The sequence below is a fragment of the Globicephala melas genome, chromosome 5 (genome assembly GCF_963455315.2).
Source record: "Globicephala melas chromosome 5, mGloMel1.2, whole genome shotgun sequence".
Lineage (NCBI taxonomy): Eukaryota > Metazoa > Chordata > Mammalia > Artiodactyla > Delphinidae > Globicephala > Globicephala melas.
Genome location: NC_083318.1, coordinates 60,956,862 through 60,974,214, shown reverse-complemented (window position 1 = coordinate 60,974,214; position 17,353 = coordinate 60,956,862). Strand labels below are relative to the sequence as shown.

Genomic DNA, 17,353 nt, shown 5'->3' with positions numbered 1-17,353 from the left:
TGGTTGAGTTATTCCAGCTCTTCTTGTGACCATTTTATGTTGCCCTTTTGGCAAAGAATTTGTTAAGCATCCTGCCCTCCTCTCCTTTATTGATTTTTGTGTTTGTTGCTTGTGCTTTTGGTGGCATATCCAAAACATCATTGCCAATACTGATGTCAAAGAGCTTACCACTTATGTTTTCTTCTAGAAGTTTTATGGTATCAGATCTTATGTTTAAGTCTTTAATACATTTCAAATTAATTTTTGTGAGTGGTGTAAGGTAGGGGTCCAATTTCATTTTTTTTTTTTTTTTTTGCACGTAGTTACTCAGTTTCCCAGCATCATTTGTTGAAGAGACTATCCTTTCTCCATTGAGTGTTTGTGGTGAATAGATATTTATTGCACACTCACTCATTGCTGAATTCATTTTTAGGTTCTGGGGGTACAGTTGTAGTAAACAGTAGATGTGATTCTTTTATTCATGAGAGTGATCTGCACGCAGGGGAGATTGACCATAAACAGCTGCATGCCAATAAATATACCACAGCAAATGCAGCACACTGTAAAGGAAAAGAATAGGGTAATGAGAGAGAGAATGAGGGGAAATACGTGGGATTAGATTGTGAGAGCAGTCAGAGGCTATATCCCAGTGGAGGGATGTTAGCTGTTTCACTTTCCAGTATCCTCATTTCGCAGGTGCAGAAAAACTAAGACCCGGAGATGAGAAGGAATTGCCCAAATCACCTAACAAATTAGTACAGTCAGGTACAAGAATTTAGGCTTCTTGATTCTGATGTGAAGGAAATTGTAGAGGTTAGCTAGACCATGGTAGAAAAGATAAGTACTTTTTTAGTAGTAGACCCTCTAGGCTGGAGCTGTGAAATGTGTCCTGGGACTTCTTGGTTGTACGCTCTTCTCTGAGCTGCCCATTGGGATGATCAGCAAGTGATTGTCCTGAAGTTGCATTACAGAGAGCAAATTAACCAGTCATCTGTCCAGGTGCACCATGTCAGGAAGGAGGAATATGGTGAACCCAAGGCTAAGAAGTCAGACGGAATCAGGGTGCCAAATCAGAGTTCAGAAGCAAATGGAAAGCCAGTAAAGTGTGGAAGCAAGAAGAGGGGATGGGAAAAGTTGTGAAGGCAGCTTATTATTTCAAAGGAAAAAACATCATGTTCCAGGAGTTTTACTGTTTGTACAATGATGATGTATATCATGTCAATCATGTCTTATTGTGTCTTGCTTGCTGTTCCTCCTCCCTACCTATACTCCCTTCCAAAAGGAAAGATCCTGAATTTGTACACATCTTTCAAATTCCCAAAGCATAATGGTAATTTAAAGATTCCTCACATCCCGATTGCTCTGGAAAATACAGACATACAGACATATATGCATACAACATTCATATGACATAACAAAACATTTAGTGGATACTTCCTTACTACGTTTGAAGTATTGTGAATTTTCTGAGCATCAGCCATTGTCATAGTATGTAAACATACAAAATATCTTCCATGGCAAATATGACGGATTTGAAGATTTGGAACATCACAACATTTGAATTCAACAAAACAATGAATTGAAATTTGGACATCTTCGGTTGAAATTTAAATTCATGTAGAGCAGGCCTTTTTTTGTCTGTTGGTTAATTCAGGGCATAATGATTATTAGATTTATTTGTTAAAAAGGAATACAGGGGGCTTCCCTGGTGGCGCAGTGGTTAAGAATCCGCCTGCCAGTTCAGGGGACACGGGTTCGAGCCCTGCACCTGGAAGATCCCACATGCCACAGAGCAGCTTGAGCCCGCGTGCCGCAACTAATGAAGCCCACGCGCCTAGAGGCCGTGTTCCGCAACAAGAGAAGCCACCGCACTGAGAAGCCCGAGCACCACAATGAAGAGTAGCCCCCGCTCGCCGCAACTAAAGAAAGCTCGCATGCAACAACGAAGACCCAACGCAGCCAAAATAAATAAATAAATAAATAAAAATTAAAAAAAAAAGAATACAGACTTCCTCTCATAAATGAATTGGCAGACTTTCACACATTTTAATAGCTAGAATCATACTTTCTTCACTTACAAATTGTATTTTCTTTTATTGACCAGGCTCTGTGTGCTGCTGTGGTGAAACCAGATGTTCTGGAAACAATGGCTTTGCTGTTCAGTGGAGCAGATGTCATGTGTGCAACAGGTGACCCTGAGCATAGCACCCCTTATCTGCTGGCCAAGAAGGCGGGGCAGAGTCTGCAAATGGAATTTCTCTACCATAACAAATTCTCAGGTTAGTCCCTATCCCTTCACTAGCCTGATCTCTCCTTATATATCCCCAAGAGAACTGAAGCACGAATCTGTTTGTTTCTCAAATCAGAAAAACCATCAGAATGAAAAGAAAATGTAATTACCAAAAAGGTGGATGATGCTTATCAAGACCCATGTTTTATTTCATTTAAAGGGAAAGTTTAGGAAATAAATCTTTTATGTGTCTTTAATTTTATAAATGGGAGATTAAAATAATTCATCCCACATAATCATTTTCACCAAAATTAAATCTGATTTTCATGCATGATTAATAAATACAACTGAAGTGCTTACTTGCAAATTTTATGCCAAGTAAAATAAATATCTCTGTATATTTATTCTGCGGTATATTTGAAGTAGTTTTTCTTCTACCTCAAAACTCACCTACATATTTATAAGCAAAGGGAAAATTGTTTACATTTCAGATTTCAGATGTGTTATTTCTGTAACTTTTCTAGATTTCCCTCAACATGACATACATGCTGAAGGTGGATTAAGTCAAGAGTCCTCCCAGTCGACGTTCCTCTGTGACTTTTTGTATCAGGCTCCTGCTGCAGCTTCTAAACTCTCTTCAGAAAAAAAACTCCTTGAAGGTATCTTTTCTTGCTCCTTTTAGATTTGTTATCTGGTAAAACTTTATTTCATTATCAAAACAATTAGGTTTAAATTTTGATTGTTTTTTTCCCTTAATATGTTAGATTTGATCTTGCGGTAGAGAAATATTTTTTTTTTAGGTTTTATAAATGCTTCCAGGCACAGATATTATTTCATGCACTGCAGCAAAGATTTACCACTGGTTTGGAATGCTGAGTGAATTCTCAGCAAAATTCAGTGACATCTACCTCAGGGCCAACCAATTCTGTTTTCAGGATTTAAGGGTTATTCCAAAGAAATGTGAAACTTAGCCCCTTCCATTCGGGACAGAAACCCTAACTGGGGAGATAATATAGATAAATGTCAACATGTAGGAAGAACTGACAAGTTTTCAGTACATATTCTGTCAGTATTCTATCAGGATGTTCTATCAGTAGTTCAGTTTTTTCTGATGATAAGTGTGTGTGTGTGTCTGTGTAAGTAAAATAAAGCTTAAGCATGGTTTCCAAAAAATGATGTGAATTAATTTGATTTAACAACCCATTCTAGGTTTGTGGCATTAATCTTAGCAGAATCATCATTTATCCACCTATCCATTCAGCTCCTTGAATCAGGCATGTGGTGGGCATTCGGCATACGAAAATGAGTAAGACAGAGGCCTCATGCTCTTGCTATATACATTTGAACTAATTTTAGAAATGTAGGCATGAAACTATAATGATCTCTGTCTCACTGGAGCAAAGAGAATTTAAGAGAGATTAAGCTGTACAGGCCACTTGATGATGAATATTCAGAGGCTTGGGAGCCTGGTTAGTAATTCCCTAGGTGGTAAAATCCAGCTATATTACTCGATCCAAGGAACAATAGGATGAAAAACTCACTGTAGAATGTTAATCTTGATCCTCATGCACTTGAAGTGATTATTTCAGTTAAAGGCTTTATTTCCCAAAAAAAATTGTAACCCTAAGCAGAATTGTACTGAGATTAAGTATACTTTATTAGATTTTCCTATAAACAGTACCTCTCCTTTAGTGAGCATGTACTATGTGTAAGGCATTGCTTTTTTATGTTCATTGTAATCCTCATAAAAGCTCTGCAAGATAGTTGATATTATGCTGATTTCACATGAACAGTGGAGGAACTTGACACGAAGCCGAGTTTTACATCTGATTTGTGTTATAATTGTTATTGTAAAACTTTGGCTTTGGTGAGTGTGATGGCTGGGTGACACTAGATGGCAGAGCATTTTTATTCTTTGAGCTTAGGTTTTTTTTGGTTCTTTCAGCAAGTGGTTTTTATTGTCTTCCTTTGCTCAATCTAACCAATAATAAATAACGAATTTTACAGAGATTTTCTCATCTTCCATTGCTCCTTGTCTATATTTAACCCTTAAGTAGTCGAAAGTTGAGTGATCAGGAGGGAAGAAGTATCAGAACAATCTGTGAATTGGCGATAGTCATTATTAAAATAATTGAATAACAAGGCAATTAATGTACTTGTTAATAAGTGTACAAGCTTTCTAGAATGTTTCTTCTAAATTGTAGGATATCTTAGATCCACCCTTCAAACCACTTACACAAAGATGAAATAGGGAATTTGAGATATAAGCTTTTCTTCCTAAAGCTTCTCAATATATCATAAGTACTCTGCAGGCTAAAAATAAGCTTTTATTTGTTTTTTGGAATTCTGGTTGTAATATTTATAGACTTACCAGTTTGTTTTAATATTTCATTGAAATAGATTGTTTTTCTTAATCACTTGAGGACTGAATTGATGTTTTAAACCTGTAACTAAATCATTCTTTCCTTTTTATCTTTTATAAGTTAACTATGGATTTTTGTTGTTAAAATTTACTTCAAAAAACAGAAACCAGTGCATTCTCCATATATATAATTTAATTGGGGGTATTTTCTCATTTTGGAGCATTCAGTTTTAAGTAATGGGAAACTGAACTTTTGTACTTTGACCATGAAGCACGCAGAAATGATTTCATTGGAAAATAATCTAATGACAGGGTATTCTTTGATGGTCTTCATTTCTTCCATCCAATGTGTCTCTCATTTAAGACTCAGGATAGACCATGAATCAGTTGGCTACCCTCCATCTTCACTAACATGGTCCTAGCTCCAGCCACCATCCTGTCCTGCCTGGGCTGTAATACGCCCACCCCCATCCCATGCCCCAACCCCGCTTACTTGCCGATATCTGCCCTAGCTTCCCTCCAAACCATTCCCCAAAAAAGTCTTAGTGATTGTTGAAAATGTAAATCAGATCATGTATTTCCATCATTCAAATACATTTAATGGCTTCCCATGACAGAGTATAACTCTCTTCCTTATTAAGACCTTAAAGACCTTCTCGTACCTTCCCCCTTTCATCTCACATCCTTCCTTCCTGTTCTGCATGCCTGGCCACACTCGTTTCCTGTCTGTTCCTGCAACATGCCATGTTCTTTTCTGCCTCCTCTGGACCTTTGTGATTGCCGTTCACTCTGCAAGGAGCGCACTTCCCCCAGCCTGACTGCTTCTTATCTCTCGGGGGATCAGTTCAGTGCTACCTGGTTGGAGAGACCTCTTTGGCAGCCCACTAAAGAGTGCACCCACTGTCAGCTCTTCTCTTTCACAGTGTGCTGCTTATTTCTATCATAGCACTCCTCGCATGAAAATGATCCTTCCTTCTTTGATTTGTTTCTCTCCCCCTCTGGAGTGAAAGCTCATTGAGGCGTCAGCATTTTCTGGTTTACTCAGGATTATCAAATCTCTGGTGCCTAAAACAGTGTCCACACATAGTAGTCATGTGATAAATATTTGTTGAATAAATAGGCATTTCTCTAATCACATTACTACCAGTGTAAAAGCACAGCTGACTTAATATAATTTTTATTGAAGTATAGTTTCTGTACAACATTGTATATGTTACAGGTGTACCATGTAGTGATTCACAGTTTTTAAAGGTTATATTCCATTTATAGTTATTAGTTAATATTCTGAACAAAACACTTAAAAATGAAGAAGAAAAAGCCGAACTACCAAGAAGCATAGAGTTCTGGTGGGTTTTTTTGTTTTTCTTTTCTGTCAAGATTCTGCAGTGGTGGTACTCCTGTTGAGCACCAGCTTTATGGGAAAACTGAATTATTTGGAAAGATTTAGAGATTAAAGGTGGTTGTCACCTTTGCCTCTGAAAGCATCTGGACTGCATAACTCCATCAGGGCTTGTCAGGATGGCCATAGAATAGACTGATTAAAAACAAACAAAAAAGTCAGGGAATAGAATGCATGCAAGTCCTTCAGAGAGTTACAGAGGCTTCAAATTGTCAGTTCAGGTTTTCAGAATTTGAAGTTCTTCTAGACTCTGGTTATGAAGACTGATCTGTATTTTTCTTTTTCTTCCCAATTTAGTGTTCATGAAAGGAAAGATTGATAGCTCTTGTTAAACCGAAGTGTAGAGCTGAATAATAGCATCCTGGTTTTGTTTTCTGTTTTCTCCCCTCAACTGTATTATTTTCCCTTGGTATCTTACCTTGATTTGTTGACACAGCATTTGATTTTTAAAAAGAAAGTGGTTGATACGGTTTACTAGAAATTCTCTATTAACTGTTCATATTTTCTTGTATAGATTAGCATTGAGGAATTTTGAAGGTCTTTTGTTCTATAAATACCTAACTCGTATAGTTTAAAAATGTTTCTCCAAGGCTGTAATACATTTATTTTAAATCAAAAGGATTCCTAGTGTGTATTCCTGTCTTCTGTGAACACTGAATGCCATCAGTTGAGGAAATTCTTCATCAGGAAACAACGTCATGGTTTCAAAAAATAATAGTTTCGTCTTAACTATCATACATTTATTGTGCACATATCTATTTGAAGGTATGACCTCTGCTGTACCCTGATGCATTTTAAAAATGGACATACATGCTTCAAGCATGTAACAGACACAGAGAGGCAGTTTGTGAAGTAGATAGAAGGGTAGCTTCCCTAGTTGACTGCCTGGGTGTTACCCCCAGCTCTGATGTACTTGTGTGATGTTGGGAAGGTCAATCAACCAGCTTGTGCCTGTGGGCGGGGTATAAGGAAAGGGGTATGCAGTAATACAGCTGACCTAACTGGGTTGTTCTGAGGATTCAGTGAGTTAATGTGCATAAGATGTGTAGAACAGTGCGTGCCACACGCATATGATGATAAGGGGAGGAGGAAGAGTAGCAGAGAGGCGATCCATGTACACAGCTGCTTCTGGTTTCCAGTGAGCCTTTGCATTTAGCTATATCCTACAGGTGGTAGCTGACAACCAAGCTGCCCAGCTCTGTTATAGTATCTACATCACTTTGTAGGAGTATTTCAGTAGGTCACCTCTGGAGTTCTTTAGTTGTGTGTGAGTAAATTCCAGTAGTGTTTTTCTTCCCTGATCTAAATGTCAAGGTTGAATAGAAACAGAGAACAACTCCTCCAGCCAGTACAACCACCATACACACAACCTTGTGTCTAGTAAATACCTTTTGTCCTCAGAGTTGCCCATTCTGTGCACCATCTGGTGGACATCTTCTGGTAACTGATTAAAAAGTAAGACTTCTGTAGCAGAGAGGGTGTCCTGTCTGAATTAGCCCAGTCAGACGAATGCCATCCAACATAATTTTGTTGAAGCTTTTGGTTGCTTCCCAGATGAATAGAAATGTCAGGATTTACTATCACAGCTTTCTTATTGTAAATCCTCAAAGGTAATATCTGTGCCCACTTGGTTTGACCTCTGACCTGTTTTCACTTATAAAAATGAAGCTCATCAAGGGTTATGGTGATGATGCTACAGTATTAAATCTCCTCAAGCCCGTATTTCTAACTTACAGTGAGCCTGTACTCACCTTTTAAAAGAGATCTGTCATTTGTTTCCCACTAGAATTAACATAATTAGATTCTTCATTTACATCTATTTTATGCATCATGCATTTGGCACTTTTTGCTTAAGACCTTCCAATGGCTCCCACTTGTCTGCAGGTACAAACTCCTGAACACCTGTCATGTAAGACTCCTGGGGCCTGGCCTCTGCCATGAGCCTTCAGTCTCGTTTCCTAGGTCCTAACTTCACGTGTAATCTCTTTCTTTGGCCAGGTAGGTTTTTGGCAGTTTCCCCTTTCTAAGACTTTCCTCCCACAGTTCTTTCTCAGAATTATGGAATGATTGTAGCTCAGAAAGCATTTTTTGCTGCTTTAGAAACATCCTTTTCAGTCACAAATGACTATTTCAGAAGCTGTATTTTTGTTTGAAGTTGTTTTCTTACCACTCCAGTTTGAGGGTAGCTTCCCTCCAAGAATGGGTCTAACCTTTGTAGGGTCCACCTCAGGATGATGATGAGAGAGACAGAACTCTCACTAAAGTAGAGGCAGTTACCTCCTTATTCTGAAGACCAACTGCTATTTTCTGCCCTTGTTTTATTGGATCTCTTTCTATATTTAATGTTGGTAATCATTCCTTTCATAAATGCTCACCGCTTTCCTGTTTTATACACCATCTCTTCTCATTTACTTCATTGCTTTCATGGACCCTTCTATATCCATTGTTCCCTAAGTTCCCTAAGATTTTATCCTTGGTTACTGTGTATTTTCAACCACTAGCTGTATGCTAAAGACTTTCTGGTCATTGAGGCCTTTCCTTGCCCTGAAGATGCAAATTCATAGGGTGATCTGCCTAATAGGTGTTCCTACTTGGATTTCCAGGGGATAGCTCTCATTTAGTATATATCAAAGGAAACTCAGATTACACGCACTAAAACTGTTTCTATTTTATTTTCTTGTAGAAAAAAGTAAACATTTCTGCCCACCTTGTAATCAAAGCTAAAAATGATACAACTATTAATAAATTCTCCCTTACTCCCTTCATCCCATCAATACATGTTGTATCCCTTTAAAACACACAGGTGCATGTATGCATTTCTCTCTCCCTTTCCCCCCTCTGTCTCCTGTTTCTCTCTATTGTCCCCCATCCTTTCCCATCATTCCGTCTCCCCCCCCCACCCATTATCCTTAGTACCACTGTCCTGCTTTGGGTGATCTTCATCTTTCACTTAGACTTCTTTTGACAGTGTCCTAACTGGTTTCCTGCCTCCAGCCTCACCTTCTCACATCCATTTTCCACAGAAATGAAGTGTGTAAAATTTAAATATGGAATTTTCTTCTGTTGAAACCATTTCAGTGGCTCACCATCAACTGTAAAATCAAAGCTCAACAAACTTTTCTGAAAAGGGCCAGATAGTAAATATCTCAAGCTTTGCAGGCCAGATGGTCTCTGCCACAAGTCATCTCTGCCCTTGTAGCAGGAAAGCAGCCCCAGAAAATCCATAAATGAATAGGTGTGGCTCTTTTTCAATAAAACTTTATTTACAAAAACAGATGTTGATCTGGATTTTGCCTGCAGGCCATAGTGTGCTGAATTCTTAACAAGATGAATTTCAAATCCCCTAAACAGGGCATTAAGGGCATTGTAGGGTCTGACCCCTTCTTTCTTTGCTCACCTACTTCACATCATCCACAGTCTTATTCTTTAACCCTACATTTTTTCCTCCTAATACTCTGTACAGACATTAGTCTTTGCCATTTCAGAGTTGTTTTGCAGCGGTCTCTTTATGGATCTGCTTGTTTCTCTGGTCATCAGTGTCATAGTTGTTTTTGTCTTGTATGTCCCTGGCTACTAGATTGTAAATTTTTTTGAGAGCAGGGAGTGTGACAACTTTTTATCCCATGCAGCAATATCATGCTCTTTACACAAAATAGAAAATTAATGCATTTATTTATTTGAATCCAGTCATTATTTAAAACCACATATTTTAAAATTTGATTTATGGTATAGCTCAATTTATTTTGTGTTTTGTTTTCAATTCCTAGAGACAAATAAAAAGTGGTGTGTTCTGGAAGGAGGCTTCTTGAGTTACTATGAAAATGATAAGTCTACCACGCCTAATGGCACCATTAATATCAATGAAGTTATCTGCCTGGCTGTACACAAAGAAGACTTCTGTTTAAATACTGGGTAGGTCTATCATTAAATGGTTAGGAGTCGAAAGTATTTTCTGGTATGTATCATACGAGGTAATAAGGATTTTATTATCATTTCACTTCAGTTGCTTCTTTTAGAAGAGTTTAATGGTTTCTTGAAGCCTACTCATTTTTCAGCTTCTGAAAGTTCCTTAGGGAATTCACTAAAAAGTGGAAACATTTAAATATTATATTAGGTAATATGAAAGGCTGACGTGTTTGTATCTAATTTTAAGTAAGTTTATGTCATTCCATTCTTGAACATGTGGTCCCATAATTTTTATGACTTATTCATTATTTAAAATAGTGGACTAATGAAAAAATTTATGCTTTCATTAAATGTATCATGGTTAAAAGAGATGACAGAAAATTCAGTGGTTCATAATAAAAAACTATTAAGCATATTTAATAGCATATTGAAATACTAAATTCCTAAAAGATCTACTTTGGCATTTTTATGGTCTCAAAAAAGTTTTAATTCAAAGAGGAAGCATTTTTTATTTAATATGTTTCACTTACAAAATAGTTTAATAGGATTCTGTGAGGACTTTTGGAAATTGACCCTCTAAGATCTTTGGCGTGAAAGTTTCTTATCACATTTTGTCATGTAATTAATAAAAAAGTATGAATACTAAAATCTGCAAAAAACAGTTTTATAGGATCATAGTATTTTAATAAAAAGTTTATGTGAGAAAAGGAAGAGATTTGTAAAGCTATGTTATTTATATAAAATTGCATGAAATATATTACTGCTATCACATAATGACCAATTTATACTAGTTGAAATGACTGTTGTTTTCTAGTAAATCTGATTTGATTCTTTTATGTGAACAAAGCTGGTTATTAGTTGATTTGGTTTTTGTTTTAATCTTAATAGTGCTTTTACTCTAAATGAATGATCAGTTTAACATGGCTTACCATGGAATATTAAGTGCATCCTATTTATTAAGTTGCTTAAATAATTTTACATTAGCATATAATCATATTCAAAAATAAAACATTCTTGATGGAATGTTACTGATACAAGTAGATATGCAGGAGAAAGCATCTATAATGAGATGTGGTTAAAAAAATAATTCTTAATTGCCTTCAATAGCATATTACAGAATTTTAAATCAGTAATGTAGCCACTGAAAAATCACACAGATTTGTATTTTAGGAAGAGAGCTGACTGAAGTGATAAAGAAGAGGTTGGAGGGAGAGAGACTGTAATTACTGAAAGTTTAGCTAGAGGAAGAAATAATGAAAAAGGAAAACAGTGGGTTGAGAGACTCTTAAGATTGAACTGATAACATTAAATGTCTGACTGAATGGATGAAGAGCTCATGTCAAGGGGAAGAATAAATTAGACTCCAAAGTTTTGATCTTGTTGCTGAGGTAGATGGTGATGCCTCTAAATTGGAATATGAAGGAGATACAGTAGGTTGGGGGTGAGAAAGAGGAAGAAGGAAGATGAGTTTGGTATAAGGTATTTTGAGTAATGGCAGAATATATACTTAGCATGTTCCAAGAAATACTTGGAGCTGTGGATGAGGAACAGAAGGAAAAATTCAGGGCTTGGGATGTTACCCTAATTTTATCTATGGTAAGGAGATGAAATTTTGGCATAAGACAAGATGATGGAAGGAAAATTTGTGAAGTAAGACAAGAAGAGAACTAATTAGAGAACTGTTTGGACAATGTTTGCGTTGAATAGGGGGTCAGAATAAATCAAGAAGGAGTGGTCTGAGAGGGAAGAGGAGACAGAAGACAGCCTTTGTCACATCAGGGTATCGACAAAGTCATGCTGTAGAGTGATTAGTCAGAATAATATTCCTTTTGTCTGATCCAGTGTGTTCCATTTAACTCATTTGAATAAAATATAAACCATCAACAGAAAAATATGGTAGGTAGGGGGTAGATAGATTTCACACCATTATTCCGTTTTCAAAAAGAATTTAATTAAAAACTGGACCTTTGTATTATTTTTCTCATAAAAGCCAAACATAACCAGTGGTATCTTTTTATTCTTGTGTGCTGTAGGCCCATCTTTACCTTCGAGATCTATTTACCCTCAGAACGTGCATTTTTATTTGGAGCTGAAACATCTCAAGCTCAAAGAAAATGGACAGAAGCAATAGCCAAGGTATTTAAATATTGTTTTATTACCTAAATCCAGAGAAGATTCTTAACCTTCAGAGGTCCATGAAAATTTTATACAGGATTCTGGGAAGAATGTCCATACTTCATTAGGTTTTCATATGTTGTAGTCAAAAGAGGTTAAGAACTACCTTCCTAGAGCCTTAAGCAGAGACAAAATTAATGTAGGATCTTGGACAAGTCATTCTTCAAATTAAGGCTGTGCTTTGATTATGGAGATCTTTTCAATGTTGTAAAGTCATTTTTATGTATGTCTTTTTATAGGTAGATATCTTATTCATGGTATACACAAAGGGGAAAAGAACAGATTCAGTAAAAGATACAAATGAAGACAAACATTGAAGGTTGACATTTTGAAAACTGCCACAAATCAACAAAGAGAATGTCTTCCTATTTCAAATCTATATATAAGAAAAATGGCTTAAGATGCTGCCATTTGAAATTGCATTATAGCTCTTCAGTTTTAAGACTGATAGCACGTTTAAATAATTGTTTTGCAATCTGGACTCCTTCTAAATCTTAAAAATAGAAAAACAAATTTTTCCACTTTCCCTCGTATCTGTAGCTATGTAAGGGATTTCTTATTTCCACTGTCTTTATTACTTTTTTGTATTTGTTTTAACAGCATTTTGTTCCCTTTGTTGCTGAAAACTTAACAGAAGCTGACTATGATTTGATTGGTCAACTCTACTACAAAGACTGCCATGCCCTGGATCAGTGGAGAAAAGGCTGGTTTGCTATGGACAAATCTAGTTTGCGTTTTTGCCTTCAAATGCAAGAAGGTCAGGAGGATAGAATGCACTTAAGAAGACTGCAAGAACTAAGTAAGTGGTTTTTTTTTTCTCTCTCTCACTTTGTATTCTGCACACAATTCTTTATTGTACATGGAAGTAGTAGATTTCACATAAAATTATGATGGCTCACTCCCAAACATCATATGACTGACTCAGTAGTCTTTAAGGGTATTTTGTGTAATGTTTTTTTTTTTTTAACATCTTTATTAGAGTATAATTGCTTTACAATGGTGCGTTAGTTTCTGCTTTATAACAAAGTGAATCAGTTATACATATACATATGTTCCCATATCTCTTTTTTAAAAAAATATGTTCATGCTTTTCTTCTTTCCCTTCAGCAATTAGCACAGTACTTCAAAATGGGGAAAAATTGGATGTCTTGCTCTTGGTAGAAAAAGGGAGGTAAGTGCATTTTTGCTTTTTACTCTTTATCTCTACAGCTCTAGGGAGTTGAGTATACTGGTTATCCTCTTGGAGGAGAACCTATTATTTTGTAGCCTGTTGGGAATTTTCCGAATCATACGTGTGTGTGTGTGTGTGTGTGTGTGTGTGTGTGTATGTGTGTGTATGTTCTCTTTAGTAGAAAGAGTACACCAATGAAGCTTGCATATTTTTATATTCATTAGGAGAAACTCAGTGTGATCAGTTATTAGAGTTTTCTACAGACCTTGATCCCTTTTCAACATTCACATATAAGTATTTAGAAGCACTTTGCCAGTTGTAAATATGTTTTCAGTGTAGTTATATGATGGCTATAAATAATACCCTGAATCATGCATAGCTAAAACCTGATTTCTCGAATTTATTCAGTTTTTCAATAAATATTAAGCTTCTACTGTATATCAGGAACTGTTATAGGTATTGGGGATACAGTGATGAGTAAAACAGATATGGTCTCTGCCCTTATGAAGCATCTACACTAGTGAGGGAAACACAATATAAGCAGACCCAAAAAAATGGCATAGTATTGTGTCCCTTAATTTTAAATGCTTGAAAAAAAATAAGGTGAAGAGAGTGCGCCTGATGGAGCAGTATTCTGTTCTCAATAGGGTGGTAAGAGAAGGTATCTTTGATCAGAGATTTGTATAAAGTGAAGAAACAAACCATACAGCAGTCTGAATAGAATGTACCAGGCACAAAGTCAAGGGTATTTTGAAGACCCCAAGGCTGTGTTGTGCTTGGAATGTTCAGGGTCTTCAAGGAAGCTGCTGTGGCTGGGGAAATTTGAATGAGTGACAGTGGGAAGAAATGATTGCGGAGATATCCCTGGGCCAGAACGTATAGGGCCTTACAGGCCATGATATGTAAAAATGATTTGAATTTTATTCTAAGCGTGACGGGAAGCTGCTTGATTTGAGAGCCAGGAAGTGGAATCATCTGACTTCTGTTTTTAAATGACTACTGGGATTCAGATGAATAGCTTTTGGAGGACAGGAGTGAAACTGAGCCTCCAGGTAGGATGATGCTGCAGAGGCCAGGCAAAACGTGACTTCCCAATGACATAGTGTTGAGTATAGGATCTACTGTGAGGGTGGAGGTGAGCAGGTCTGTTGATGGATTCAATGACTCTGAGAGTCAAGGATGACCCCAAAGTTTTTGGCCTGAGCATTTACATAAATGATGAATGGGGCTGTGTTTTTGAGATAAAAAGTACATGGAGAGTAGAGGTAGGACACTAGCAAGTTTAGGGTAGTAGATCAAGAATTTGGTTTTGGAAATAATAATTTTGTGATGTCTGTTTGAAAGCAAAGTGTAGCTGGTGACTGGGCATTTGGATATACAAGCCTGGAATTAAGTGGAGAGGTTGCAGCTGGAGATCAAGATTTGAGTCATCAGCATTTTGACTTATTTATTTAGCCAAGGAACTGGACAGATTCACCTAGAGAAGGACTGTAGATAGAAAAGAGACAAGGATGTAGCCCCAGGGCCTCCAGTTGTAGAGGAGGAATGATCTAGCAAAAGAGCCTGAGAAGGAGCAGCTAGAGTCATATCACAACAATTAGGAAGAACAAATTGTTTTCTCTTGATGTTTCATTATTTGCTTTCAAATCCCTTAATTACATTAATTCAGAATGTTTAGTTCCACAAGAGTACAGGATCATTTGTAAAAATATATGTAATGATAATATAAAAATATAGCTAAATCAGCCTTCCCTCTGGTGAATTTCCATGCTGGTGACAAGGATAATGACTTTGAGTAGTTATCTGAACCTGTCTTTTCTTGAACTTCATAGGAGAATATCAACAGCTTTAGACAGCAAACATATTGCTGATTAGATACTTATGTCAGAGTGTGTTTTTTAACTTACAAACATAATTAGGATTTTATGTTTTTACTTATTTATTTCTGGACTTACAATGGTCAATGATGCTCTTTAGATGCTGATTTTCAGTACCAGATGATAGTTATACTGTTCTCTCAGAATCCTGTTACGTACATGTTCAGAAATGATAATGAGACAGTGGATAGTATTATGGCATTAAAGTACTAGCACAAATGTACTTTTTATAGTCATCTATTAATGTTTATGGAATGCCTGCCGCCTGTTATCTACACGGCAGGAAAAAATGGTCAGCAATACACATTGCATGTCTGAGTTCACAGAGCTTATGTTCTTAAACAAATAAGCAAGCAGGAACCTGCTAGTGGAATTTATTGTATTTATTGTATGTATACATAATTTTTTCTAAATCAGGTTACTATAGCCAAGGTATTTTTCTATCATTTTTAGTCTATAAAGGATTTGACCAGTTGTACCTAGATTTTAATTAAAATGTACCAAATGTGGGTTAGTGATATTCAATTTTAATTTTTCTTTAGTGCTTACTGCATGCAGCGCACTCCCTCATGAATGCTAGATAAGGAAGCCAGAAGACTAAATGTTTTGTTACTTTGTAACATCTTGACCTTTCCCCTGGGCAACAGGAATCAGGAGGTGAATTCAGATACACTCTGAATTCATGGAATAGTTAAAAACTAATAGAATATCAAAATAATGGTCAAAGCTGTGTAATTTTGTTTCTGATAATAATTTAAAGTTTTTAATCTACATGTGTTATCAGCTAGTTATGCTGAAAGCATTTGTATGAAAGGAACAGAGAATGTGTCAGGAGGAGAGTAGGAGAAATACAGGGACAAATATAAAACTAAGGTATTTTCCTTGGATCTCTTTGAATAGCTGCCATACAAAGGCACCATTTGAAAACAACTGTGTTTATCACATGCTTATATCTTGGTTTCATTTGCTTTCCCTGTTTTCTTCAAATCAATAATATTCAGATAACAATAATACAATGACACCAATGTATAGAACTTACCATATACTAGCCACTATTTTAAGCACTTAGCCTTCCAATGTCTATATGGTATTGAGAACAGTAATCCATTTTGACATCAAGGTAAGGTCATTTTTTTAACTTAACAACCTAAATATTTCTTCTTTTTAAAACAAGTGTTAAGTATTAATTTACCAATACTGTTGTGTAGATCACTCTCAAGAATTGTCATCAAATGTACTAGAAGCCTGGATTAATAATATAAGTCACTAGAAATTAAAATTTCAACAACTTATTAGAAAATAAAATTTTTATTAGAAAACTTAAAAAGTTATTTTATTAGAAAAATGTATCCATACAATGCTTACATAATTAAAGATGAAGCAGAAAGAAGAGAGGTTAGAAGTGTGAATAAAGAATCAACCTGGGAGATGGTTAGTGCACTAGGTTGTAATCTTTGATGTCACAAAGAGCCTGCAGGTGTCCAGAGCACCTTGTGTGGTGCTGAACAGGGACCCATATGTCTATATATTTATACACAGACATTCACACGTGTGTGTACATATATGTGGATATGTATATACATATGTAAATAAAGGGACTTGAGATAGGGAAAAATGGAAAAAGAGCAGGTCTGGGAGAGAGCTGGGGAGATAATGAGTTTGATTTTCGACATGTTGAACGTGAAATGCTTATAAATAGCTAAGGAGAAGTTGCTCGGAGGGAGTTATATTTATGGATCTGACAGTCTGGTTAATGGGGTGGGGATATAGATTTTGGAGTTACCCGCATATAGAAGAAAGAAAGTGAAATCACCTAGGGAGAGTCTACAGAGTGAGAAGGGAAGAAGTAACGTGTGAGAGCCTTGGTGAATACAGGTCAGTTGGAGGTGGGGATGGTTGTCAGAGAGGAATAGCTATCGTGGGGTGTAAAGCTAGTTTACCCAGAGACTGAAGCAGGAGACCAAGAGAGAATGTGGCACCAAGCCCGGGAGGAGGGTGTTTCAAGAAGGAAGGAATAGTCAGAAGTGTCAGGTGCTATCTGATGAGGACAGATACTCCATTGGTAAGTGATGGGGAGTCCATCTGGGGACTCTGTGGAGAACAGAAGTGATAAAACAGAAACTGGATTAGAGTCAGGCTGGGAACGGGATCAGATTAGATAACCAGTTGGTCTAGGATGTCTGGAGGTTAATAGGATTAATGAAGTAAAAGGGATTTGATCCAGGAAGGGAATGTATGTGCAATTTTGTTTTAG

The 17,353-nt window shown here is 36.7% G+C and overlaps 1 protein-coding gene across 5 annotated transcripts in view; it reads left to right on the top strand.

Moving 5' to 3' along the window:
• ARAP2 (ArfGAP with RhoGAP domain, ankyrin repeat and PH domain 2) overlaps positions 1–17,353 on the top strand; it is a 199,575-nt gene that overhangs the window by 91,891 nt on the left and 90,331 nt on the right. For all 5 annotated transcript variants that reach the window (XM_060299232.1, XM_030881005.2, XM_060299231.1 and 2 more), the window contains exons 14-19: positions 2,084–2,258; positions 2,734–2,868; positions 9,738–9,882; positions 11,910–12,012; positions 12,652–12,850; positions 13,159–13,222. In XM_060299232.1, coding sequence (XP_060155215.1) covers positions 2,084–2,258; positions 2,734–2,868; positions 9,738–9,882; positions 11,910–12,012; positions 12,652–12,850; positions 13,159–13,222 — 821 coding nt within the window. The remainder of the gene's footprint in view (positions 1–2,083; positions 2,259–2,733; positions 2,869–9,737; positions 9,883–11,909; positions 12,013–12,651; positions 12,851–13,158; positions 13,223–17,353) is intronic.